Source organism: Protopterus annectens, chromosome 6.part1, assembly GCF_019279795.1.
Source record: "Protopterus annectens isolate FY-2018-M chromosome 6.part1, PAN1.0, whole genome shotgun sequence".
NCBI lineage: Eukaryota > Metazoa > Chordata > Ceratodontiformes > Protopteridae > Protopterus > Protopterus annectens.
This window is the reverse complement of record NC_056738.1, coordinates 482,317,722-482,345,178: the sequence shown is the minus strand read 5'-3', so window position 1 is coordinate 482,345,178 and position 27,457 is coordinate 482,317,722. Positions and strand designations below refer to the sequence as shown.

At 41.6% G+C, this 27,457-nt stretch overlaps 1 protein-coding gene across 1 annotated transcript in view; it reads left to right on the top strand.

The window, feature by feature from the left end:
• The window catches only part of MAP3K13 (mitogen-activated protein kinase kinase kinase 13), a 1,545,737-nt gene that overhangs the window by 906,909 nt on the left and 611,371 nt on the right, over positions 1-27,457 (top strand). The window contains exon 5 of the mRNA XM_044075937.1: positions 12,969-13,160. Coding sequence (XP_043931872.1) covers positions 12,969-13,160 — 192 coding nt within the window. The remainder of the gene's footprint in view (positions 1-12,968; positions 13,161-27,457) is intronic.

Sequence of the window (27,457 nt, the reverse complement as noted above, 5' to 3'; positions counted from 1 at the left end):
GAGGTCTAGCCACTTCTACAACTTTTCAGGCTAGGCTACCCTTAGATACTATTTGTGCAGCAGCCACTTGGGCCACTCCTCATACCTTCGTTTCTCATTACAAATTGGATTTGGCCTCCAGGGACAGGGCAAGCTTTGGTTCCACAGTTCTCAAGAGTCTGTTCCATTGAGCCACCCAGGATAGAGGTGCTAGGGACGCGGTCCCATCCAGCAAGAATGAAGGCGAGATTGACAACTTAACATTTAGAAGTTATGTACCTACCATAACGTTCCATGTTAGTTGTCTTCTCTCGCCTTCTTTCTTGCGTCCCTCCCTCCTGTCCCCCTAGCCTGGACAGACCTTGATCTCCCTTTTTCTCTGGAAGATTCTTCTTCCTTGGACACCAGTTAGTTCTTGTCCTTGATTACCTGGTTTCCCTTTGCAGCCTTTTTAGGTTAGTTGTTCCTCTTTCCTTGGTGGAAAGTTTTATAGGCAGTTTTTCCTCTAGATACCAAACGAGATCTGGGTAATTACCGCCTTGCATCATGGGATATGGGGCTGCCTCGAGCTGGTCAAAGTGACTCTCGAGCTTAGCAAGTGCCGAGTCGGAGCCGAGGATCGGCTCCGAACCCATCCAGCAAGAAAGAAGGCGAGAGAAGACAACTAACATGGAACGTTATGGTAGGTACATAACTTCTAATTTTAGCTGTCTAAGAAGTTAAGTTTTAGTGGAGAAATCCACAAAAATGAGTGTAGAGGAGGCAGACCACTTCTTAAAACCTTGGTGGTTTTAAGAAGTGGTCTGCCTCTACACTCATTTTTGTGGATTTATTCGTTTAATTGGTTTTGAATTCTTTAGAAGTTTTAGTGGAGAGACATTATTTTTAAGAAAGCAAGATAGATTGAAAGGGGGTGGGCACTTTTGTATTCTGGTACTATGGAATACAGTAGGATGGACAATAAATTTAAACAGTTGAATGTGAGTGATTTCACAAAATGATAATCTTCTGCTTACTCACACCAGCCAGTGAAATGAGAGAGGGAATGAGATATATGGTCAAATTAACAGAAGGGGCAGGGAACTAGAAAGACTGTAAAGTAATACAAAATACAAGAAATACAAAGCAAACTAAAATTTCCCCTCACAACAAGCTGTGGCAAAGTCTGGGTGAGCCTTCCAGTAAAGCTCTGAAATGTTTTACTTTAACCCTTAAATAGAAGGTTTAGTTCCTAGCTCCAGCCCCTCAGTTCACAGATGATTAACCTTATCTGACCTGTTCTAACTTATGTGTGACTCCTTAATTGACATGTTCTAATTCTCTCTGACTCACAAGAGACATAGCTGTGGTCTCTTTTTGAGTTTTAATATGCAGTTAAAAGCAGAATACAAGTAAAACACAGTGTAAAGAAAACAAGTCACAGTATACAAAATAGAAAAAGATAATAAAGTAATACAAAATACAAGAAATAAAAAGCAAACTAACCTTTCGCTCACAACAAGCTGTGGCAGAGTCTGGGTGAGCCTTTCCAGTAAAGCTCTGAAATGTTTTATTTTGCCCCTTAAATAGAAGGCTTAGATCCTAGCTCCACCTCCTCAGTTCACAGATGATTAACCTTAACTGACCTGTTGTAACTTATGTGTGACTCCTTAATTGACCTGTTCTAATTCTGTCTGACTCACGAGACAAAGCTGTGGTCTCTTTTCAAGTTTTAATATGCAGTTAAAAGCAGAGTACATGTAAAACACAGTGTAAAGAAAACATGTCACAGTATACAAAATAGAAAAAAGCAGTAAAGTAATACGAAATACAAGAAATAAAAAGCAAACTAACCTTTCCCTCACAGCAAGCTGTGGCAGAGTGTGTGTAAGCCTTTCCAGTAAAGTTTTCACAATTAACTATCAGACACACACGACCAAATATTTAATTTCTATACTTCAGTCCTTGAATAAGGTTATGGTGGACCAACATACTGCAGAATCAAAGCAACAAATGCAGAATCTGCTTTCTCAGGCCACTCAAATAGCCAGACACAGCATTACGTGCAGATATGATGCTGTGGATGCCTCTTCTAGAGCAGCAGCTAGTGGGTCTGTTATTGGCAGATACACATGGCTATGTAGTCAGCTTATTCCTGAGGACTTCCAGTCAAAACGTTTAGACTCCCCCTTGGATAAAGATCTTTTGTTTTGTCCTCAGGCTGCCAGTCTGTTCAAAACTGTCCAAGACCAAGGTAAGACTATGAAAGACTGCAGGCAGATTCTACTTTCCTCAACTCCTAGATATCATAGGAACTATACATCTAAGTCTACATCCTTCCTCAGAAGAGAACGTAGGACAACTCAAAAACCCAGAAAAACTCATAGGAAAAGGTAGTTTGACAAACCTCAAGGGAATATCCATCTGGTAGGCCTGCCTTTGGAAATAAAAATCTGAGACTACCTTCACAGCACCCTTCCCTTGACCTCAGTCCCCTTACCCCATTTTCCAAATCACTGTCACTCTCCCTGATCTTGTGAGAATCAGTCAAAACAGACATATGGATTCTGTCCATCATCAAGGATGGTTATGCCATGTCCTGGATAAATATTCCTCCCCTGAAAGGCATGCTGCATCCATGTCACAGTCAGCTTTAACTAGCTCCCATTATTCAAGACTTCTTGAATCAGGGCACCATCAAGCAAGTTGCAAAAAACTTTATTTATGGAGAAAGGCTTCTACTCCAGAATCTTTCTGATGCCAAGAAAAGAAGAACAGTGAAGGCACAACCTAGCCTTTCCCTTCTGAACACATTGTTGAAAGTACCAACTTTCAAAACACTCGCTCTTCATACTTTCTTGCCTTTTATTTCCTCAAGCTTTTCTAGTGTCCCTAGACATGAAGGATGCCTATGTGCATATACCTGTCCATCCTTCTTGCAGGAAATTCCTCAAGTTTTCTCTGGCTGATCGCACTTTCAATTTACTGTTTTGCCTTTTGGTATTTCCATAGCTCCAAGGGTGTTCACAAAGTGTGTAGCACCAGTGGGGGCATTCTGCTGCACTCAAGGAATTCAGATATTGCCTTATCTGGATGACTTGCTCTAACCTCTCTCCCCAGGCACCCATCTCCAATAATAGACTTACGCTCCCAATTCCTGACAAATCTAGGATTCACAATCAAACTACAAAAAAATCCCTCATGGTTCCTACACAGGACATAGTTTTCCTGGGTTGCAGACTAGACACAAAGAAAATGCATGTTTTTCTCCCTCAGGTGAAGGTTTACAGTCTGTCTAAATTCTTCCTAGATCTATACTCTATAATACACTGCACAACAAGGGAGATCCTAAGAACTTTGGGTTTCATGGCAGCCACCATTCCAGTGCTGCCCGTAGCCAGACTTCCCATGAGGAAAATACAACATTATCTGAAATCTGTGTGGTCTCAACACTCCCACTGCTTGGACATCCTGATCCTTGTCCTCCCTTCCTCAAAAAGGAGCTATTTTGATGGAAGGAGTAAGTAAATGTTAACCCAGGACTTCCCTTCACACCTCCTGCTCCTTTTTGAGAAAGTCACACAGATGCTTCTGACAAGGCATGGGGGGCATGGACAGGATCACACCAAATACAGGGCAGATGGCCAACACTGTTCCTGAAGGAACACATCAGTTTGCAAGAATTGAGGGCTCTTCTGTAATTTCTACAGACTTTCTCTCACCTGTGGACACATAGGCCACTCTTAGAGTACACAGACAACACCAAAGTCATGTGGTACATAGACAGGGAGACACCAGATCTTGCCAGTTGTACAGGTTAGCACTGGAGGCATGGAACTTAGCCACCCAGCTGGACATTTCCCTCACAGCCACATTCAGTCCTTCATAGGTCCATCTGCTGCTAGATTCCCTAAGCTGCTTCTTGGAGGACCCCCTATGAATGACCTCTGAACAGACGGTTCTACAAGACAATCATCCATCAGTTGGACATACCACAGGTAGACCTCTTTGCATCACCAGCCAACCATCAGCTCCCCCAGTTCTGCACCAGGGACCTTTGTCCCCTAGCCTGGAGGAAGAAGAGTTTCCAGTGGACAGGAAAGTTCTTCTACTCCACTACCTCTGCTTCCAAAAATTCTTCTGAAGATACAAAAAGAAGCACCAAACCTCCTTTTTACTGTCCGTCTTCTGGCCAAGACAGCATTGGTTCCCCTGCAGTTTCACCTGACCATGGAAACTACATGAAATGCCACTTCAAGAAGACCTTATCACTCAACAAGAGGATTGCTTCTCCACCTAAATCTTTCCTCACTCAGCCTGATACTGTAGATGATAGGATTATAATCCCTTAAAGGCACCTATTCTTCGAGGAGATTGTTCACATCTAACAGGAAGCCAGGAAACCCACCACAAGAAAATATTACACAGCTAAATGGAAAAGATTTTCTTACTAGTGCAGCCAACAAAGTCAGGACTTGCTCTTATCACAAGTTCTTTCTGTCCTACAATATCTTGGTAAACTACTTCATTCAGACTTCGCTTACTCTTCTTTCAAAGCCCAGCTGTCGTCCATCAATGTCTGTTTGCCTCTCAACTCCATCCCATGGCTAGAGCAGAGGTCAAGCTATTCCTGGGGGGAGTTTTGCATCTTAACCCACCAAGGAATCCCATCTCTTCTCCTTGGGATCTCAGTTTTGTGCTGGAAAACCTTACATTACTTCCTCCCAACCCTTTGAACCAGCATCTTCTGCCCCTTTAAAATTCTGCACTTGAAAAACTATTCTACTCTTGGCTGTCACCTCTGCTTGGAGAGTTTCTGAGCTACAGGCTGTCATGGTCATTCCACCTTTCCTTATTTTCCACAAGGACAGTGTAACTCTCTCGGGGCCAATTCATCGTCCATGCCTAAGGTAGTGAATAAGCTGTCCCTCAGTCAGGCTATTCACTTACCCACCATCTTTCTCAACCACAAGAATAGGGAGGGAAAGGATTTTGCATTCTGTGGGCATTCATAGACAACTGGAGATTTTATCTGGACAAAACTAAGTTTTTCAGAAAGACTGACTAGCTGATGTTCTTCGTCTCCCATTGCTGCAGTCCTTACATATGGGTAGTCCGCTGTCCACAATCGGCCCGAATACCAAAGGGCTAGAACCGGCGTCGGTCATCGGCGCCCGAGACTGACATCAGTACGTGCCAGCACAAATGCGCATGACCGATGCCATATACTCAGTCTTTCTTGCCGCGTGGTCCTAAGCAGAAGCAGCCTTTTGCAAGTGCAGTTCAGCGTTCTGGAATTGCCGGTTTTTGAGTTTCAGACCGGAGACCAAGTTGGGCTAAGTACCCCGTTGGGGACACTTTTGTCTTTTTCTTGCCTCAGTATTGACGGATGTCAGAAAAAGTTAATAACTGTATTTCTTGTGGGAAACAGATTCCTCATAGGGATTACCATTCACTCTGTATTCCTTGTTTAGGGCCTGAGCACGACGTGGTTGGGTGTCGCTTTTGTGCTACTTTTAACAAGCGTACTATTAAACGTCGGTTGGACTGTGCTAAGCTTGTGTTTGGTAAATGTTGTAATTACAACATGCCGTCGGATTCTCCGACGCCTGGTTCTTCTAAGAAACGCAAAGAGAAGGCTTTGCGGTCCAAACAAGATGAGTCGTCCACTCGGACGCCGGTTCTGTAGAACCACTGAATACTTCAGCGGCTCCTTCTGAAAGTTTACCTGAGTCTCAAGGGGAGCCTTTGTTACTACAGGAAGTGGCTTCTCCTGTGTTAGGCCAGGCTGAGGGTGCTTCTCAGATGTCGGTGGTTCCCTCCCCTCATAGGGTAGTTAGGCCTCCTCCTTCTCAAAGCAAAAGCCATTCTAAGTCTAAGTCTGTCCCTGCTGGTGCTAGTCCCCAGGGTCCAGCTCCTAGGAAGCACATGTTAAAGATGGCTGAAGATTTGATAACTTTAATTAGGGGTTCTATGCCCCCCCCTGAGAAGAGGCCCAGGGTACAGACAGAGTTGGAGGGTTTGGTTCAGTCTTCCAATGAGTCAGATTCTTCTGTGGAAGAACTTGAGGATTTGTCTGCCTATTCTGATTCGGAGGCTGAGGACACTACTCCCTCAAGTCCCCTCCAGAAGATTTTTCTTTCTCTGAGACTTTGCATTCCATGAGGGAACATTTCAAATGGGAAGGCCAGGATTATTCTGATTCTCGTAAAAGGCTAAGAGAATTCTTGTTTTGCCTCAGCATAGGCCCTTGGCTATTCCCCCTGTACTGGATGTTGTTCAGGATGTATTTTCTGAGGCTGCCCTTAACCCAGATTCTCTGCCTCCTGCCCGGTTAAACCAGATAGATACTACAGGGTTCCGAAGCTCACAAGTACTTATATAAGAGTCCTAGGGCTGATCCAGAAACTATTACTCAAGGCCCCAAAGGTGTTAGGGCTTCTGTGGTTAAGAATCCAGTTCCTCTGGACAAGGATGCTAGGGCCCTGGATAGGTGGGGTAAAAAACTGTATACCTCTTCTACTTTGGCTATGAGAGCTTTAAATTGTCAGTTTCATATGCTCAGGTATCAAAATTATTTGCTGGGCCAATTGAAATGTAAAGTAGATGCTTTAGCTGAAGGTATTGAATGTAAGGAGCTTCAGGATTTAGTGCATGCTTCAGACCAAGTTGGTAAGCATTCTTTGCAGTGTGGTTTTGATGCTTTACAGGCTTCTTCCAGGGTGGCTGCTACTAGTTCAGTTGTTCGCAGGCATGCCTGGCTTAAAGATCAGACCTTGTCAGAACATGTTAAGGCTCGAATTATGGATGCTCCTCTGCAATCTGATGTTCTTTTGGCCCTCCAGTAGAGTCAGTTTTGAAAAAATGGAGGAAAAAGCTAAGTCTATGCAGATGGTTAAGGACTTTTACAGGTTCAGCCACCTAAGTTCAGTAGAAATTGGCCTGCTAAGGGATGGTCTTTCCCCTCTTCGGATTATCAATCTAGGGGCAGGTCGAGGTAGAGGTAGGGCTTTCTCTCAGGGCCCTGTTACTTCTAGGACTTTGAGTTCTTCTACCCTTTCTGCTGGGGAGGGCAGGGGTCAGTCCTTTCGGAAACAGACCCAATGACCTGTGTCTTCAGCTGCCGGACTCTGCCTTGCTGGCAGCTCCTCTAGGAGGAAAACTGGGACTTTTCAAAAGGAATTGGCATTTGGTTACCCAAGACAAATGGGTATTGGACATAATAAATCGAGGCTACAAATTTTATTTTCACACATTCCCTCCTTTCAAAGGTATGCCGGATGTGCCTCATCAGCAAAGACTGGAAGCACAGGCACAAATTTCTTCTCTGCTTCAGTTGGGAGCAATACAGGAAGTACCTTCTGCAGAAAGGGGCACAGGGTTTTATTCTCGTCTTTTCTTAGTGCCAAAGAAAGGAAATACTTGGAGACCAATTCTGGATTTGTCCATTCTAAACACCTTTCTGGAAATTCCAAAATTCAAGATGTTAACACTGCAACAGCTGTTACCTATGTTGGGCAAAGACCACTGGATGGTGACTCTGGATCTCAAAGAAGCCTATCTTCACATTCCTATCAGGCCCAGTTGCAGGAAATTCCTGAGATTTGAATGGGAATTTGCATTATCAGTTCTCTGCATTGCCCTTTGGCTTGTCTACTGCTCAGGGTATTCACAAAAGTCCTGGCTCCAGTAATAGCTTTTCTTAGACTAAAAGGAATTCAAATTTATCCTTATCTGGACGACTGTTTGATTCTGGCTCAAGGCAAGCACGAACTTCTTCAACATCTGCAGTATGTAATGACAGTTTTAAGATGCCTCGGGTATTCTGTGAAGGAAATAAAGTCCAGTCTAGTACCCTCACAAGAGATGTGTTTTCTGGGTGTAAGACTGAACACAGCTGCTCAGATGGCATTTCTTACCTCGGACAAACAAAGAAATCTTCACCTATACTTCCAACAGTTATCAGTAATGTCCAGGCTGACTGCAAGGACAGTCCTTCAAGCCTTGGGGTTCATGGCATCTTGCATTCTAGTACTTCCCAATGCCAAACTGCATATGAGGAAGCTGCAATGGTATCTCAAAAGCGTTTGGACTCAACACAGCCACGATTTGGACACTGTCATTCGGATTCTGCCTTGCATTCAGAAAGAATTTGTGTGGTGGGATCAGGAATGTCACCTAAACAAGGGACTCTCTGTGACCCAACCAGAGGCAAGTTAGATATTAACGACAGACGCCTCGGAGTCAGCCTGGGGAGCTCATTTCACAGGAAAATGGATTCAAGACCTTTGGCCCCCAGAGCTACTTCACTTGCATATCAACATGAAAGAGATGCTGGCAGTTCAATTTGCTTTGGAAGCATTCAAGGGCCTACTTCAACCAGGACTGGTGTTGATTCGAACAGACAACACAACTGTCATGTGGTACATCAACAAGCAGGGGGGAACTCATTCTTACCCTCTTTGCAGACAAGCAATGCTGTTATGGGAAACTGCTTTAAATCTGCACATCACTCTTCGAGCACAGTTTCTGCCAGGAGCACAAAATTCTTTAGCAGATGTTCTGAGCAGACAGATTGTGGATCCTCACGAATGGAAGTTGGACCCTCAGGTATTTCTTCAGTTGACCATGGCTTGGGAACTCCAGACATAGATCTGTTCGCTTCTCCTCTGAATTTCCAACTGCCACTGTTTTGCACAAGGCTGTTTCATCCAACAGCCTGGAAAATAGACGCACTATCCTTCAGTTGGAGCAACCTTCACGTGTATGCTTTTCCTCCCTTGCCTCTTCTTCCAAAGGTACTGTTGAAAGTCAGGAGGGACAAACCTTGCATGATCCTTATAGCACTGGATTGGCCTCGTCAGCATTGGTACCCTCTGTTGAGGAGCTTAATTCATGGGACACCTTGGCCATTACCACAGATTCCTCACTTATTGTCTCAGGAAAACAATCATTTTCTCAATGTCAGGGTGCAATCCCTACACCTGACAGCCTGGCGCATTCTGTTTTAAAGAAGGAGGGCCTTCAGCTCCCTCAACAAGTTTTGGATGTTATTTTGGAAGCCAGGCACCTAGTACTCGAAAGGTTTATGCTGATAAATGGAAGAGATTTTTTCTTTGGAGTTCAGCTAAAGGCTTTGATGTCAAATTGCCTAATTTGAGTTGTACATTGCAATATTTGACTGTATTATTGGACAAGGTTTTGTCCTTCTCTTCTGTAAAAGTGCATGCTGCAGCTATTTCTGCTCACTATGATTGTGACCCTCCTTTGTTTTCACATCCATTGGTTAAACAGTTTCTTAGTGGGCAAAGAATATAAGACCCCACAAGAGCTCCTACTCCTGCCTGGGATCTTAATTTTGTTTTGGAAAAGCTGACTCTGCCTCCTTTTGAACCTGCAGCTACTGTTGAATTGAAGTTGTTGTCTTGGAAGACTGCTTTTTTGTTGGCTGTTACTTCTGCTAGAAGGGTATCTGAATTACAGGCCCTCATGGCAGTGGAACCTTTTCTGATTTTTCACAATGACAGAGTTTCCTTACGTACTAATCCTACTTTTATGCCTAAAGTGATTTCTAATGTGGCATTGAACCAATCTATACATTTGCCTACTTTTAATGCTAACCCCCAAAATAAAGGGGAAAAAGTTTTGCATTCTTTGGACGTACATAGGCAGTTAAGGTATTATTTGAGCAGAACCAAAGAGTTCAGAAGATCTCAACAATTATTTGTTTCTTTTGCTTTGACTTCACAAGGGAAAGCTGTCTCAAACAAACTATTTCCAAGTGGATTGGCCATTGTATTGCTTTTGTTACTCTCATCATGGAAAGGATGTTCCAGTTGGGATCAGGCCTCATTCTACTAGGGCTACGCCACCTCTACTGCTTTTTGAGAGGGGTAGCTACTAAAGACATTCTAGAAGCAGCTACTTGGAGTTCTGTACATACCTTTACAAAGCATTATCATTTACCTCTTTATTCTAGGTCTAGGGCTGGGTTTGCCACTGCAATCTTACAGGGCATGTTAGCAGCTCCTAATGCTATTTAGTTGGCCAGCCTCCCTTTTTCCATTGCTCTGGGATTCTACCCATATGTAAGGACTGCAGCAATGGGAGACGAAGAACATAGTACAGTTTTGTACCTACCATAAATGTAGATGTTCGAGGATCTCCATTGCTGCAGTCCAATTTTCCCTCCCTCCTTCCCCCTTTTTAGGTTGGGTTTTGGGTGGTGTTTTTTGCATTCTGGCGTCTGAGGCAAGAAAGACTGAGTATATGGCGTCGGTCATGCGCATTTGTACTGGCACGTACTGACGTCAGTCTCGGGCGCCGATGACCGACGCCAGTTCTAGCCCTTTGGTATTCGGGCCGATTGTGGACAGCGGACTACCCATATGTAAGGACTGCAGCAATGGAGATCCTCGAACATCTACATTTATGGTAGGTACAAAACTGTACTTTTGTATCCTTTATGAGCTCTAAGTTGGTCCATCTGATCTCCAAACAAACTGTTGTAACTTGGATCCTAAAGGCCATCTCCTTTTGCTGTTCTCACTATGGTAAATCATTGGCTTCCTATGCAAAACCTCATTTTTTCATGGGGCAGTGGCTTCCTCAGGGGCCTTTCACAAAGGAGTGAAACTCCAGGTCTGTCTTGGAAGCTGCTACTTGGTCCTGCACACCTTCACCAAACACTACAAAATTTATGCTTTTTCCAGGTCCAGGGCTACCTTTGCAAGGTCTGTCCTGTCTAGACTGCTAGACAGCTCATCTACTCATTGGCCAATCACCATTCCCTCTGCCTCCTTCCTCTCTGGGAATCACCTATATGTCGAAAATATTGCAACAGTGATTTCAGTCAGGACATAGTACAGTTATATAAGAACTTACCATAACAGTAGATGTCCTACTGATTAATATTGCAGTATTCCTTCCCACCTTCCTTTTGTGTTACGCCTACTTACCTCAACTTCCTTCTTCTCCCACCTCTGGTTTAAGCTCTACTCTTTTACATGGAAACGGGAATTTAGTTACCTATTTGAGCTACTCCCCTCCTAGCTGACCAGTTTCCCTCTCTCAGTAGTCTTCAGGCCACTGGCTTGGAGATGATACAAATTAAGGTAATGCATCGAATGTACAACCTTGGGAAGATAAAGCTTTGGTATCCCAGCCAGACGTCATCAGTGACAACCCACATGTCAGGAATATTTCAACATTGATCATTAGGACATCTGCTGTTATGGTAAGTTCTTAAACAACTGTACTTTCTTCCAAGCAAACTTAGAGAATAGTCAGACTTTTTAATTCATGTATTCGTACACATGTAATAAAGAATGTACTTCTTTCTTATTCATGCATTTATACACATGTAAAAAAGAACATACTTCTTTCAGAAGTGAGAATTCCCTTCCCATAGTAGCCTTAGGAAACTCACAAAGCACACAGTTCCTATATAAAAAGTCTGCAAGACATTTGTTGCTTCATAACACACTATTTGACCCATTCATTTATCATTGCCTGTTTTTGAATTCCATTAATATTCAAAAAATGTCAGAGCTTGATCATCCACATTGCTATCTATAACTTAATTTTTTCTTACTTTTTCCTCCTCTGGTCCTAATTCTACACCGTGGTAGTGGTGCTGCGGTAGTGTTGTCGGCTCTCAGCAAGACGTTGTCGCGTTCGATTCTCAGCTAGAGCGTCTTCTGTGTGGAGGCATGCGTGAATGGGCATGCCTTCATTGAAGGTTGTGCGTCAGGGCTGGTAACTCGGCACGTAAAAATCCACTACCAAACATTAGCAGACCAGAGTTCCGCTGTGGTGACCCCTAACCGGGATAAGCCGAAAGGCACAACAACTTATAGGTTCATAGGTAGGTACTAGGCTATCGGCCCAAGGGCCTAAGTAAGCCTAGCCAACAAGGTTTCCTGGCTTATGCCACCCAAGAAAGTTAATTTTCTGTGACCCTGTTGAGCAGAGCTGCAGAAGTGATCCCCGGGCTGTATTTCCTATTTCCCATCCACTCATCAAGATTTTTCTAGAAGAGTGCTAATAAGGAACTTTGCTTGACATAGATGGGTAGCATGTTCCAGAGTATAGGAAGTCTCTGGGAGAGAAATCTATCCCTCCAGCATGTCCTGTTTATTGTGGTGACAAGGTTTAGGTCCCTAGAGCGTGTAACTCAGAGGAATTGGGATTTCTTTAGTTGTAGCATGTCCAACAGCTCTGGGTTTAACATAGCTTTATATGCTAGGCAGAGATCTCCTCGGAGTAGGTGATATGCTACAGAGTAAAGGTGGAGTTTTTTGAGACGGTCAGTGTAGGGCATCTGAGGCCAGTAATCCTCTTTGTGAGGTACTTCTGTGGCCTTTCCAGCTGCTGCAGATGTCTTGTGAGGTACATTCCAAAAGGGGCGTTGTACTCTATAATGGCTTTAATGAATGCCAAGTAGAGGGGCCCTTTTGTGATGAGGTGTGCCATATAGAAGGATTCCCTGACTACTGTGGCGATGTGATTATCAAAGGAGAGACTACTGTCTACCTGGGTCCTAAGGTCTCTTATCACACATTCGACATTAAGTAGACTGCCGTTTATGTGGTAGTTCATGGGTACAGAGTACTTCATAAATCATTACTAATTATTAATTATTCATTACTTCTTAAATGTATCTGCTAATGATGTGCTCTGATGAAATGCTTAGAATGTGTCACTCTCCATTGTTTAGTAAGTTGTTTCATGTTTTTCTATATGGATATAGTACATATATTATGTGTGTTATATATATGTTGCTACAATTTTTAGTAGCCATAAAATTGCCCATCTTCTAACCTCATTGCTGTCAGTTTAATTCTGTATAGGCAGGTTTTTCTGTAAAGATGTATATTATTTAGAATTTGAAATGGATTTCTGTTTATATAAAAACTTAACAAAAAAGTACAGTTATTGGAAGAACTGTGTACAGAAATGAAGAGTAGTAGTGTTAACAAATACTTTACTTCTCTTTCTGTTCTGCACAGGGGCGTTTGTACGCAGGCACCATGCTACTGTATCATTATGGAGTACTGTGCTCATGGCCAGCTTTATGAAGTTCTGCGGGCAGGGCGAAAAGTCACTCCACAGCTGTTGGTTGATTGGTCCTCAGGAATAGCCAGTGGCATGAACTATTTGCATCTACACAAGATTATTCACAGAGACCTGAAATCCCCCAAGTAAGTCCATTGTTGTTGTCTGAACAGATTATGTTAGCTAATGCTACCCCTCAAGGTAAGATGTTCTTCATGTTTCACTGTTGCAGTCATTACATTTGGGTAATCTGCTGGCAGGTTGCCCTCAGTCGGCCTGAATTCCAAAGTCTTGGGTCCTGCTTCGTTTGCTGTCTCCTCTTTCATGACGTCAGGTCATCAGGGGTATAAAACAGGCAGCGAACGCCATTTTCTCCAGTCTTTCTTGCCGCGCGGTGCCCGAAGCAGAAACATTTCGCAAGTGCCGGTCGGCCGACTCCTGAAATTTTCGAATTCGAGTTTCAGAACCGAAGCCTTCACTAAAGCTAAGTGCCACATTGGAGAAACTTTTTCTTGCTCCATACCAATGTCAGTAAAAGTTAATAATTGCATTACTTGTGGGAAGCAAATACCTCATAAGGATTTCCATTTGTACTGTATTCCTTGCCTAGGCCCTAATCATAACATGCCTAGCTGTCGGTTTTGTGCTAGATTTAACCAACGCACTATTAAGCGTCGGTATGTCTTTGCTTCAAAATATTTTGGAAACAGATTTAACTGTCCTGAAATGTCGTCGGATAGCAATCCGACTACCAGAATTCACAAAAAACGCAAGGAAAAGGACAGAGACAGACCGTTGAGGTCCAAAACCAACGACGAAGCTTCTCTAAAGCCAGTCGCCGGTACTCAGTGAGTCACTTTCGCAGTCCGTGATACCTGCTACTTTCGCGTCGCAGGCCGCTACCAAGATCCATGTGGAGTCCGGCACGCTGCAAGATTCTCAAAGTATTGTACCCACGGATGTCTCTCCCTCGGATGGGTCCAGAGCCACTGAGCAGTCACCGGCTTCTGAGGATGTCTTCAGGCCACAGCATTTCTATATAAAACCGACGCCAGCTTCAAAAACAAAGACAAAAGCAACTTCTAAAGCTAAAAAACCGATGCATGAGCCACGTGCACAGGCCTCTATGCCCAAAAAGCAGATGATCAAAATGGCTGAAGATCTAATTACCTTGATCAGGGGGTTCCCAACCCCCTCCTGATATGAGGCCTAGGCAAGACACTGATTATGAATCTTCAGATCAGGTTTCTATTTCTTCTGATTCTTCTTCTGATCAGGAATTTTCTATACCACCCTATGAGAAATCTGATGCAGAGGAATCTATCCCATCTGCATCTCCTCCTGAAGATTATTCCTTTGGAGAAACCTTGCATACTTTGAGGGAGCATTTTAACTGGGAGAGTTAAGATCTCTCAGAATCAAAAAAGAGGCTTAGGGATTTCCTTCTTCTCCCTCAGCATAGGCCTTTAGTCATACGTCCTATTTTAGACATTGTGGATGATGTGTTTTCGAAGTCAAGCTTGACTCCAGACTCCTTACCTCTGGCTCCTAGCAAGCCAGACAGATATTACAGGGTTCCTGACTCGCACAAATTTTTATTTAGAAACCCTGCTGCTGACCCTGAAACTATTTCACAGGTTCCAAAAGGTGTTAAGGCCTCAACAGCAAAAAATCCTACCCCCTCCGACAGAGATTCCAGGGCACTGGATAGATGGGGAAAGAAGGTTTATACATCTGCAACCTTAGCAATTAGGGCCTTAAACTGCCAGTTTCATATGCTCAAGTATCAACAACATGTTATGGGATTACTGAAACAGAAAATTATGTTGATTTCTGAATGTGCAGAAAATAAAGAATTGCAGGAATTATTGCATGCAGCAGAACAAGTTGGAAAGCATACTTTGCAATGTGGTTTTGATTCCTTAGAGGCCTCCTGCAGGGCCGCAGTTACTGGATCTGTGATTAGGAGGCATGCCTGGTTAAAAGAGCAAAATTTGCCTGATCATGTTAAAGCTAAATTGCTGGATGCACCTTTACAGCATGATCTCTGTCTGGTATTTAGGCAGAAGAGGTTTTAAAGAAAATGGAAAACAAAGCTAAGTCTATGCAAACTGTAAAAGACTTCTTACAAGTGCAGCCACCAAGATTCGGTAGACACTGGCCTACAAAGAATTGGTCCTTTCCTGTGTCAGACAGAGCTCCACGGGGCAAATCCAGGTGTCCTAAAGGTTCTAGATACAAGTCACAGGATTCTTACAGGTCAAAGCAATGGGGTGCTTCTACCTCCAAATCTGGAGGAAGTAAAGTGCAGCCCTACAGTAAACAATCTCAATGACTTCCCTCTGCCATCAGCAAGCACTTATCTTTTGGCAGCACCCTTAGGGGGACAATTAGCACTTTATGCTCAGAATTGGCAGTTAATAACCCAGGACAAGTGGGTGTTAAACATAGTATCTCAGGGATACAGATTCCACTTCCACACTCTGCCAATTGCAAATGGTTGGCCAGATCTACCAAAAAATCAATGAGCAGAGGCACAGAAACAAGTTACGTCCCTCATGGATATGGGGGCTATTCAGTCAGTGCCAGAACAGGAAAAAGGACAAGGGTTTTATTCAAGACTGTTCTTGGTACCCAGAAAATACAAGGCCTGGCGCCCAATACTGGATTTATCAATTTTGAACACATACCTGGACATTCCAAAATTCAAAATGCTAACTTTGCAGCAGCTTCTACCCATGCTGGGCAACAACGCATGACTGGTGACATTAGACTTAAAAGAGGCATACCTGCATATCCCAATAAGGGAATCGTGCAGAAGATACCTCCGTTTCAAGGCTGGCTTTATGCATAACCAATTCTCTGCACTGCCCTTTGGCTTATCTACTGCGCCCAGGGTCTTTACAAAGTGCCTGGCACCAGTAATTGCATTTTGCAGACAAAGAAATATACAAATCTATCCTTACTTGGACGACTGTCTCATTCAAGCAGAGAACAAGGACATTCTTCAGCATCTGGCATTTGTGAAAAGGCTTCTAACATGCCTAAGGTATACAATAAACGAAAAGAAATCACAACTGGCACCCTCTCAAAAGATAACATTCCTGGGTGCAAGCTTGAATACAACTGCCCAGATGGTTTTCCTCATGCCAGACAAACAAAGGCAACTGACTATTTACTTCAAACAGATGGCAACAAAAACCCAGTTATCTGCAAGACAAACTTTGCAGGCTTTGGGGTTCATGGCATCCTGCATTCTAGCAAGACTGCATATGAGGAAACTACAGTGGTACCTAAAAAGTTTATGGAGTCAACATTGTCACAGTCTGGAAACAATGATTCCTCTCATTCCCTGCCTGCAACAGGAGTTTCTTTGGTGGGCAAAGGAACATGGGACTGGCTTTCACTTTACCCCCTGCCAGTCAAACCTTAACTGCAGATGCATCAGACTATGCATGGGGGGCCCACCTGGTGGGAAGATGCATTCAGGGCATATGGACCCCAAAACAAATGCATCTGCATATCAACCAAAAAGAGATGTTAGCTGTTCAAAATGCCCTAACAGCCTTCAAGGACTTACTTCATCCAGGACAACTACTGATAAAGACAGACAACACCACGGTTATGTGGTACATAAACAAGCAGGGGGGCACACACTCATACCCCCTTTGCAGACTAGCCATGGCACTGTGGGACACAGCCTTGACTTACCAAGTACATCTTCAAGCTCAATTCCTGCCAGGAAAGCAAAATACTCTGGCAGACGACTTAAGCAGAAACCTTATGGACCCTCACAAGTGAAAACTAGATCCACAAGTCTTCAGCATGATAACAAAGAAATGGGGGATCCCGGACATAGATCTATTTGCCTCTCCTCGGAATTATCAACTGGACAAATTCTGCACAAGGACTTATCACAGACAAGCATGGAAAGTGGATGCCCTATCCTTCAGTTGGAAAAACCTATCAGTTTATGCCTTTCCTCCTTTGCCTCTTCTACCCAAGGTCCTACTAAAGGTCAGACAAGAAAAAACAAAGATGATACTAATTGCCCCGGACTGGCCCCGCCAACACTGGTACCCAGTCCTAAGGAATATGTCGTAATTCCCAGGTTGGTACTTGCCTCAAATACCTCACTTACTGTCTCAGCAAAACAATCAGATCCTGCACAATAAGCTCCAAACACTGAACCTGGCAGCATGGCTGAGATCATGTAGTTATTCAAACAACACCTCTCAATAAATCTGTGATGGATGTGATTTTGGAAGCCAGAAGGCCTAGTACTAGAAAATCTTATGCAGATAAATGGAAGAGATTCTGTGCTTATAACCAAGCACAAGGAACTGACACAGCAGAGCCAAATTTTCCTCAGATTTTACAATACTTGACTGAGATGCTTGACAAAGGCCTATCTTTTTCATCAATAAAAATCCATGCCTCTGCCATCTCGGCTCATTACAACACAGAGCCACCAATCTTTTCTCATCCTTTGCTAAAGCAGTATCTTAGAGGGGCCAAAAATTTAAGGCCTCCCTGAAGATTACCAATTCCTGCATGGGACCTCAATTTTATGTTGGAAAAGTTCACCCTGCCTCCATTTGAAACAGCTGCTACTGCAGATCTAAAGTTCTTATCATGGAAGTCAGCTTTGCTCCTGGCAATTACTTCAGCAAGAAGGGTTTCAGAGCTACAGGCCCTCATGACTGTTGAGCCTTTTATCATATTTTACCCAGACAGTGTGTCCCTCAGGACCAATCCTTCCTTTATGCCTAAGGTGGTTTCCAGTGTGGCTCTTAACCAAGCTATTCATCTACCAACTTTTTATCCAAATCCGCAGAAGAAGGGGGGTAGGATTCTGCATTCCTTGGATGTACACAGACAACTAAGATTTTACCTGAGCAGGACTAAAGCTCTAAGAAAAACTGAGCAGCTACTGGTGGCATTTGCTGCAGGATCAGAGGGAAAGGCTATTTCAAAGCCGACTATTTCAAAGTGGATAAGCCACTGCATTCGTTTCTGCTACTTACATCATGATAAACCGGTGCCCAAGGGCATTAGGTCTCATTCGACCAGGGCTGCAGCTACATCAGCAGCTTTTCTCAGAGGGGTACCAACCAAAGACATTCTAGAGGCTGCTACTTGGAGTTCTGTTCACACTTTTACAAAGCATTATTTTCTTCTCTACTCTAAGTCCAGGGCAGGCTTTGCCACTGCAGTTCTGCAGCAGTGAATACACTCGAACATCTACATTTATGGTAAGTGTACACAACTGCACTTTTGCCTGTCTCTTTCTCATCCCCCCAATCAACTATTTACTGTAATAACTGTAAAGGAAGTTAATTGCCATGTAGAGTGCACTAGCTATCATACAGGAAAGATTGTTTACTGTCTTCATATTAAATTTAATTTGACATTATAGACATCACATAAATGGTCACTCATGTGCTTATCTTTTGTAGTTCTGTGCATTTTCTAGCTAACCTGCAGGCAGATGGTGTCGGTCTGCACTACTGACAACACTGGTTTGAATAGTAGTCTGGGTGGAGGAAGACTAGCAAGGGGACAAGGATGTCAGGTCAAGTGTTACACCTGCCTGTTTTGGGATAGGAGACATGGATACAAAAGTGTGCTGATGACTCTTTAATAATGCCTGGAAGAATCTGTAAGTCTGGCATAGAGGTGGGCGTGTCTTTCCATCTCATAATATTGCAGATATTTGCATCAGTTTGAGTGAAAGATCAAATCCAAAGGCATGAAGCAAAATGTAGAGTTCTGGCTGTGTTTTGACTTTTTGTAATACTGTTGGTCCTGGATGTCACATCATAGAACATAACTGTCTTATTTTTAGACTTTTAACATAAACTGATGTCATCTGTGACATTTTTTTACTTCTTGACATAGGCATCAGGCAAACATGTCTGTAGGCAATGTGCTGACACCATTGTGGATGATTACTCTTTCAAGTAGGGGCCAGTAGTGTGCAAACAACCAGTTCAGTTTGTTTCTGTTGTTGCTGCTCTGCTATTCAGTGAATTAATAACAAGAATTGCAAGTCTTTTTGTTTATAAACTAATCCTTCTGCATCACTGCAGAAGGACTGGGAAACAAGTAACAGTAAAATGTATCGATGAGTATCCCCTTCATTACTCCAACTCTAACTTATGTGGGAGTACTGTGGAGGAGCAGTGGGTCTTTACATTTATGACAGCTTGTTTTTTCTTTCTCTTGCAAATGAAAGAATTTTTTTAGCTGTTGTGATTAGTGTTGATAGTCATGTGTTTGACGTAAAGTGTCACTTAGTTTTTGGTTTGAAATGTATTAGTTATAAATGTGTAAACCATTCTGAATATTTAGATTGTGTATATTAAGACAGTAATCATTGCCGCCTGCTCTGATCTTAATCGAGTCATAATTGTACTTTAAATGGTATCCCTGTTCTTTTAAACTAAACTCCATATGCATAAATGTGTTGGAAACAGGTGTCTGTCAAGAGGACGAAAGCTCATAAAAGCGAACGTTGAAACTAGGAACTCTGAAAACCAGAAAGGTTGAAAAGCAAAGAGCTTGATTGTGCAGGATCATGGTACAGCGGGGATTGGGGTTTGCTCCTTTCCCCACTGTACTGTGATCTTGGAGTTAGTATATATAATTAGCAGGGGGGTGTGGATGGTGCACCCCCCCCACATGCAAGATGCAAGGAGGGGGGGGGGCTTGCCCCTCTGCAAAAACAGATATTTTTTTGGAGGGATAGGTTTTGTTTGTTTTTTGACCTTTCAGGTTTTCAGTGTTCCAGGTTTGGTCTTTTAACATTTGCTCTTGTGAGCTTTCTTCCTTCTGATAGGGACCCGTTAGAAACATATCTGTTCTTCCCACTAGTTGTAAATGTGAGCCATTAATCTATTGCTGAAATATTTCATGCATGGAATCCATCCAGATTAAATAAGTGTACCAGACTGATCATTAGGAAATATTATACATGTTCAAGATGTCCACATCTCACTTTTTCTGAGGTGAAAGATTGTCTATAGAAATATTCATGAAGTATAGACTTATACAGTTAGTGGACAAAAAAAATTATCAGGCATTTTTCAGGGAAAGAGTCTTCCAGCAGCCTACATAGAGTGACTTAGCCCCCATAGTTATAAAATTTGTAAGGATGCAAATACTTTAGGGAGAAGGAAACATTCATGTATTCAGCCTTCTTTTTTGTGACCACTGAGTTTTTTTAAGAAGTATGTGAGTACATTATGCAGGGGGCTTGCTGAGCAACTTAAACTTTACATTCAGTTGTCATGCATATCAATTTTAATTTTATGCAGTAATTATCACAACTGTTAATGTGATAAAGATAAAGTCTGCGGTTTCCAAATATTCTGCAGATCTCAGTCTTCAACAAGTGGGAATGAAAAAGAAAGGAAAAATGTGTCATGAATACATCTAGTAGTCTCAGTATTTTAAATGTGGTAAAATTGATTAATCTAACATTAATGGCTTTCAGTGATAGATTACTGATTGGATTCATTGTCTGTACTAATCACAATTAGCAGATTTTTCTTGGAAGCTGTTGCACTTGGGGTATATGTGTTTTGTGTGCGCATGCCATAGTGTCACACAGTGACTGCATGAGGGAATTTAGCCCCTGCACCCACCAGTTTTCTTTTCTTTCTCACCCATATTTAAGATCTTGATCCTGATATGCAGATCAGTAGAAACTAGGTGCATTCATTGCCAAGAAGCAAATCCACAATTTGTCCAAATTACTAATTAAAATCCATATCAACATTACTTATACTGCCTCAGGCTGAAGCATGGTGTATTGCACTGTCGAAAATGTCAGATGTTCAATCCTACAATCTGCAAATCCCTTCTGATATTTGCAGGCTGTAGGATTGAACATCAGAAGGTGAAATCCCTTGCCTATCCCACTAATAAGAGGTGGCAGTAGATGGATGTTCCTCATATGGGGAACAGCATTGGGGTTCCTTACACAACCTAGTGATTCAGAGGCAAGATGTGGCACAGAGGTTCTGTAGTTTGTTATAAAAGTAGTCCTGCTGTCCACTCAGATGCTTTTCTCACCCTTTATGAGTAAAGGCTATAGATCATGCCTTTGTACCATTATAGTGGGTGACTAAGAGATGGAGGAGTTCCAACCCTGACGAGTACTCCCAAACAGGAGTGGTTGTATCATTGTGGGTAGGCTCCATCACTTCACTTGCTGGTCAGCTGGAATACTTTGCTGAGTGATCAAATCCCAGGGACTGGACTCAAGAATCATCTCACCACAGGTCTGGAGTGCTAGAGATCAAGAACTGCCCTCCCCAAATCTCCTTTATAGCCAGCAGTATATTTTCCCAGATTTGAGTGGGTCCACCTGGTTTTCCCATTGCAGTGCTCACAGTTTACTGTGGGGTGGTCAAGCAAATGTTTGACATTTGCTAGAGCCTTGTATCATAGGTGAGAAATATACCATTAAGGAGTTTATACTGTGTCAGTATCAAGCCTGTTGCAGGTCTGTCTGTCCCCCCACCCTTGTGTCACACTTGGGAAATGTCAGTGGCTAGATCCCTACCACCTGCAGTGTAGCATGCACCCATCATGTACTTGTCTTCTTGAAAACAATATGTGAGCTGTCTATACCCCCCCCCCCCAGCTCCTGAGATGAGTAGGAGGTTCTACAGGACATTATCTCAGAGGTGAATAATGATAATGAGTTTCACCCAAAATCAGACATCTAGATGAACTCTCCTTTGGAAAAACCCTGGGAATCAGTTAATCATCCATGGATTGGCCTCTGGCCAAAATTTGTTCTTCCAAGAAATGCCTAATGTGTGTACCTGTGGAAGGAGGCAAAGGACTTTGTTTTCATCCTAAAGAAGCAATTATTAAGAATTTAACCCTGTTCAAGAATTTAACCCTGTGAAACACTTGCAGTATTGGGCGTGAAGGCAGAGTAGGAATCTTTTCAGATGACTGATTGAGATCTGTCTGATATGAAAATAGAAAACCAGTTAACAATAGTTTTGTCAAGTCTACAGTGTGGAAAGTTTGTGAAGTAACACTTCAAGAGAGACATTAACAAATGCTTTTTAAAGAACCAGAAAGTAGAGGCAGGCAAAAAGTTATGATATAAGTGCATATTTATGATGTTAAGGTATGATAGAATTACTGCACTGGTACTGTGTCCTAACCCGAAGCCATGCTCTTTAGCAGATAAGAGATTGTTATTGATTAGGTGTTGTAGGAGTTTTGTATATACATTTCTTCAGTATTTTGGATGGGGATGTTAGGTCTGTGATTGGCTAAACTTGCATCTTGTATGCTTTTGTGGATAGGGATGATGCCTGATTTTTTTCCACGATTTGGGGATGTTTTCCTCTTAGAGGATTTGATAATAAGGATGGCAGTTGGATAAGCTATAGAGTTGGTTGTTTTGCATAAGTGTTCCAAGGGAAGTTGGTCAGGGTCAACTTTGGTCATGGTTAAAGGATTTGGGTTTGGTGTGTAAGCATGTTACGCCATTTGTTAGGGAAAAGCAGCTTGAATGAAGTATTCATTCATTTTACAAACTGTGAAAAAAACTGCTTGCATCAGGGGTACGATTTTGTCGTGTGGTTTTGCTAGGTTTCAGTAATCTATTGATGTCATTCCAGAAGTGTTTTGCATTGTTAGCAGTTTTTTTGTTTGTAATTTGAGGTAGTATTTTTGCTTTTCTTTATATATTCATTTTTTTTTTACTTTTGCTTCTAAGGGGCTTATACATCTGAAGTGATGTAGCTGTGTAGTTTTGCTTCCATGCCACCTAGGCTTTGGCAGTTTGCTTCATGAGAAGTATTAAATGTGAGGTCAGCAATGGGATTGCTAAGTTTTTGGTTTTCTTTTTTCCTTAAGGGAGATAATGAGCATGTTTTAGGAGTTGTAAAAATTATCATAGAGCAAGTAGTAATGATAGAGTGCACGCTTGTTAGTAAGGAGTGAATTCTCTTTTAAATGTTGGGAGGAGACTTGAGTTTATGTATGCTTGGTACACTAGTTGTAAAACGAAAGATTCAGAGGTTGACTACCAAATTGGGGGTGGAAGGTGAAGGAAGTAGACAACACCCGCAAGGATGCCTGTAGTAGCCAATCAGTTTGCATATGTACATGTCACATGCAAAGCTATGGCCACAACTGTGGAAAAACTGTAAAAGAAGTCAGTAATGAAAATTATGTAAGAGAGGTAAATATTTACAAGACCCTCTCCAGAAGTATAACTCTTGCAACCAAAGATGGAGAAAATTTGATGTTCATGATTAGATCATTGTTGCAGCGGCCTTTAGCTGTATGGGCTGTATTCTGCCAAGGATATTGGATGTCCAGCCTGTTTACAAAAGCTTTGGGTGCCTTTCTACATCCTCCCTAAGTGTAAAAGTGTTCTGGTAAAAGAGGGACATAAGAATGCATCAGAATTCAGGGGTTTCTTGTAGGTGTGCTTAGTAATATGTCCCATTAGCTTAGTCTCATGAGTTTTAGCATTTGTCTTCTTCTACATTTTTGAGCTGAAAAATATCCCTGTTGGGGAACTTTCCTTTTTCTCTAGAAAAGTTACTTTAATTTTTGCATATGTCGTCAAAAAAGAAAAAAAAATAGCTATTATTTTTATTCTTTGTTGACTGGCTTAGTCCCACTTGGGTAATGGTCGCCTTTCATGGGAGACCTGTGGAAGCATTTATACTACTAGGGGGAAAGTTTTCCAGGGCATTAGGGAACTTCCCCTACTCTTTTTGATAGATGCCGTGTGATGTTTTGTATCCATCTGAGCAACTACTAACTCAAGCAGATGGGACCTCAGTTGAATGTCACATCCAATGGACGGCACACTCTGGAGTGCAGCATCCCCCAGTGTTGCACTGCACTATTAGCAATCCAGTCACCTGGAATGAGAATAGAACCCACAACCTTCTGGTCTTGTAGTAGCAAAGGTGAGCATGCGACTTGCTTTTTTTTTAGATACCTTAATAAATTATCCCTTCTAGCATAGGCAAACATACATTTTTATAAAAGCAAACAAACCATATCAACATGTTCACAGTTGCAAACATTGTACATCATATATATTCTTCTGTATAATATAATCAGTCTAAAATTACATACGATGGTCAGTTCTTGCTTTCCCTTAAACCTCATTCCTCCCTCAAAGCATTTTTCTGCATATGTTGTTCCCACAGTTTCCATTTTTGATATGTAATTTGCCCTTGTCCTTCTTCCAGTCCTTTTGCCTATGTTACAGCATTCACTGCTTCAACTATAGTTGATTTAAACTTTGATTTCCATTTTCTACTAATTGCTTTTTTTTGGCATCCACCAGAATTAAACATAACAAAGCCTTACTATGTCTAAGCAATTCAGATCCTCTATCCCAGCTCAAAAAAAAGTAGTTTCTTTAGTTACACCCATTTGCTCACCCAGTATTTCTGACAGAGAATTCTGTAGGGTATTTTTATAGTCTGCCAACCCATTACACTCCCAAAACATATTTTCACAGCTACCTCTTTCTTCCCTGTCACACCTACAACATTTGCCATGTACCAAAGTAAAAATTCTTTAGAGTCTGCTTGGGGTATACAAAATACTTATGCAAACACTTCCAGGTAAAAATCCTAAATCTTCTAGACTTTGTTTTGTTTGTGAATTGCTTATCCAGTCTTTTTTCTCAATCTTTTCTAATCTCTTCTGATTGATTCCTGTGGTTACTGTGCAATGTTTTATATTCTCTACTAATTATCCCTTTTTTAACAGTAGCTTCTTTATAGATTTCAGTAAAAAACACTATCCCTTTCTCTTTGCCTATACTCTGATAGCAGACTGCAGTCCAAATGTCTTCTTGGCCTGTTCCCATTCTTTCATGTTTCCCTCTCTAATTATTTGCTAATGCCTTGCTTCCTTTGCAGTTTCCTCCAGTAAATTCCAGCTCCCTCTTACATATTCCCTATACCTCTAGTTGCAGTCATCCCTATCAGCAGTGTCTGCTTTTTCCATTCCCGTGTTGGATTAATTCTTAGAATACTTTCTGCTACTTTATGAATACAATGTTATGTGTGACTGTCATTATCCTCCTTAAAGATCTGCATCCAAAATCTCACTCTGTCCTTATTTCTTGAATTTCACCCTGCTTCTTCATCTCTTTCCACTTTGAATTGTACCTTTCTGCTTGTGTTATGTATAAGAGCCTTAACTGTATAGTTCTAAATTATTCCTTCAAGTCAGGTAATTCTAATTTTGTCGTGCTGGAATGATCAGCTTTTCCCAGTTGATTCTTGCCTTCTACCCCCTCCCAGATGTAACCCTTCGACTCTTTATTATTTACTAAAAACAACTTCTACTCTGGTTGATAAAAAATATGCCCGACCTGTGTATAAAAACTAAAGGGACTAAAAACACTTTTTCTGCTTGTATCTTGCTGTCCATATCCATAGACAAGAGCTTGTAGTTTCTCAGTTTATGTATTATCTTTTGTTTAGTCTCTTCCCATATATCCTTAGCTGCCATAACCAAATCCTTTTTAACCAATACTCCTAAATACTTCCATTATATCATGTCCCAATAAATGTGGGTATTGATGAACCAATTCAAGTGTGGCTGCATAGTTTACAGCTATAGTCTTTATCGTCATTAATTTTATATACCAAAAATATATTTGGAACTCTCAGAATGTTCCACAACACCGAGATGTCCTTTTCTGGTTTTATTAGATACAAAATAATATCGACCGCAAATAAAGCCAACTTTTCTTAATTGTCTAAATTTCTGAGCCCCTTATTGTCTTTGCGAATGGTTCTTAATATAATGTGTATGACAAAGGGAAAGAGGACACCCCTGTCTGGTTCCTCTGTTCAGACACAACTTATCAGAGAGGAACCTTCCCAGTTTGATTTTTGCCTCCAACCCCTTATATGTCCTCTTAATTAACCTTATTATTGTATCATGGAATGCAAATGCTTCCATTGCCCTACTCATAAAATCCCATCCTATTCTGTTGAACACTTTCTGTGCATCAAGACCTACCAACAACAGTGGTATTTTCTTACATTCTGCTTCCCTTTGGATCATCATTATTCTATTAATGTTGTCAGATATTTGCCTTCCCAAGACAAACCCAAGTTGATCTATATCGATCTAATTTGGCAACACCATTACCATCATTTTACTTATTACAGACATAAACACTTTATAGTCATGATTTTAAATTGAAATGGGTCTATGTGAAGCTGGATGTGATGCGTCTTTACCATCTTTAGGTTTTACAGTTACTTTGTCAAGGATGCTGGTGCTTCCCTCCTTTTAAAGTACTTTTAAGCAAGACCTTCCAGATGTTTATCACTTTCTTACCTCCAAGCTTGTAAATTTCCACCAGAATGCCATCTATTCCTGGAAAATTTTCTGCAGGGTGGTTATACATCACATTTTTTTATCTCATCTCCTCCTATCTTAGCTGTTGATTGTTGAGCTTCAACTAGCTCTAACATTGACATGTTTAAATCTTCAGTAAATATTTCCATTTGCACATTTTCTTGATTTCTGCATTTCTCTGCTTTATGCACATTTTAATAAAATTTAAGAAAAAAAAACTCTCAATACCTGTACAGGATCTCTGGGCAATTTTCTTGTTAGAGGATCTCTAAGTTTGGCAACAACTCTTTCTGCTTTCTGTTACCCAAGTCATTGTGCTAAAAGTTTTTGTGCTCTGGAGTTATTATCAAAAACAGTTGCTTAACAGCAGTCTTACTAAACTCATACATATCATCCAGGTATTCCCTTTATTCTACAGTACTTTAATCTTTGTCAGACCCTTTAAGTAATTGTTGTTACTTCTTAACCATATCTCTTCTTTCTTTTATTATTACCTTATTTTTTAACTCAATTTTAATTTTGTCCCACTCAGTAGCCCTAATAACTCCCAAATAATTTCCACTACCATTCCTTAAATTTCTCACTTTTGAACAGATAGGTAGGGAAGCACCATCGTCTCATTTTTACATCATTACTCTTGGTTATTATTGGCGCATGATCTGAAATAGTTGTTGGGTGTGTGTCAAAGCTGTCAATTAAATGCACATATTCCTGTGAAATATAATTTATGTGTAGTTTATCCCAGTTATTGTACCTTTACTACAGAATTCACATCTTCCGTACCAAATATTTTCAGAAATTTCTTCAGAAATCTCTCCTCTTTTGTTATATTTTCCCTTCAAGGTCCCCCCGGATGCATCCTCACTGTTACAAATCAAATTTCAGTCCCCACTTGTTAGTAATATTCCCTGCTGAAAGCTGATTATTTTTCCCAGATTTTTTAAAGCCACATACGTTTTAGGTGGAATATAAATACATGCTAGGATAATCCTCCTCCTTTGCCAGAAGCCTCTTACTACCACAAATCTATGATTGTTATATTTTTTCCTCTTCT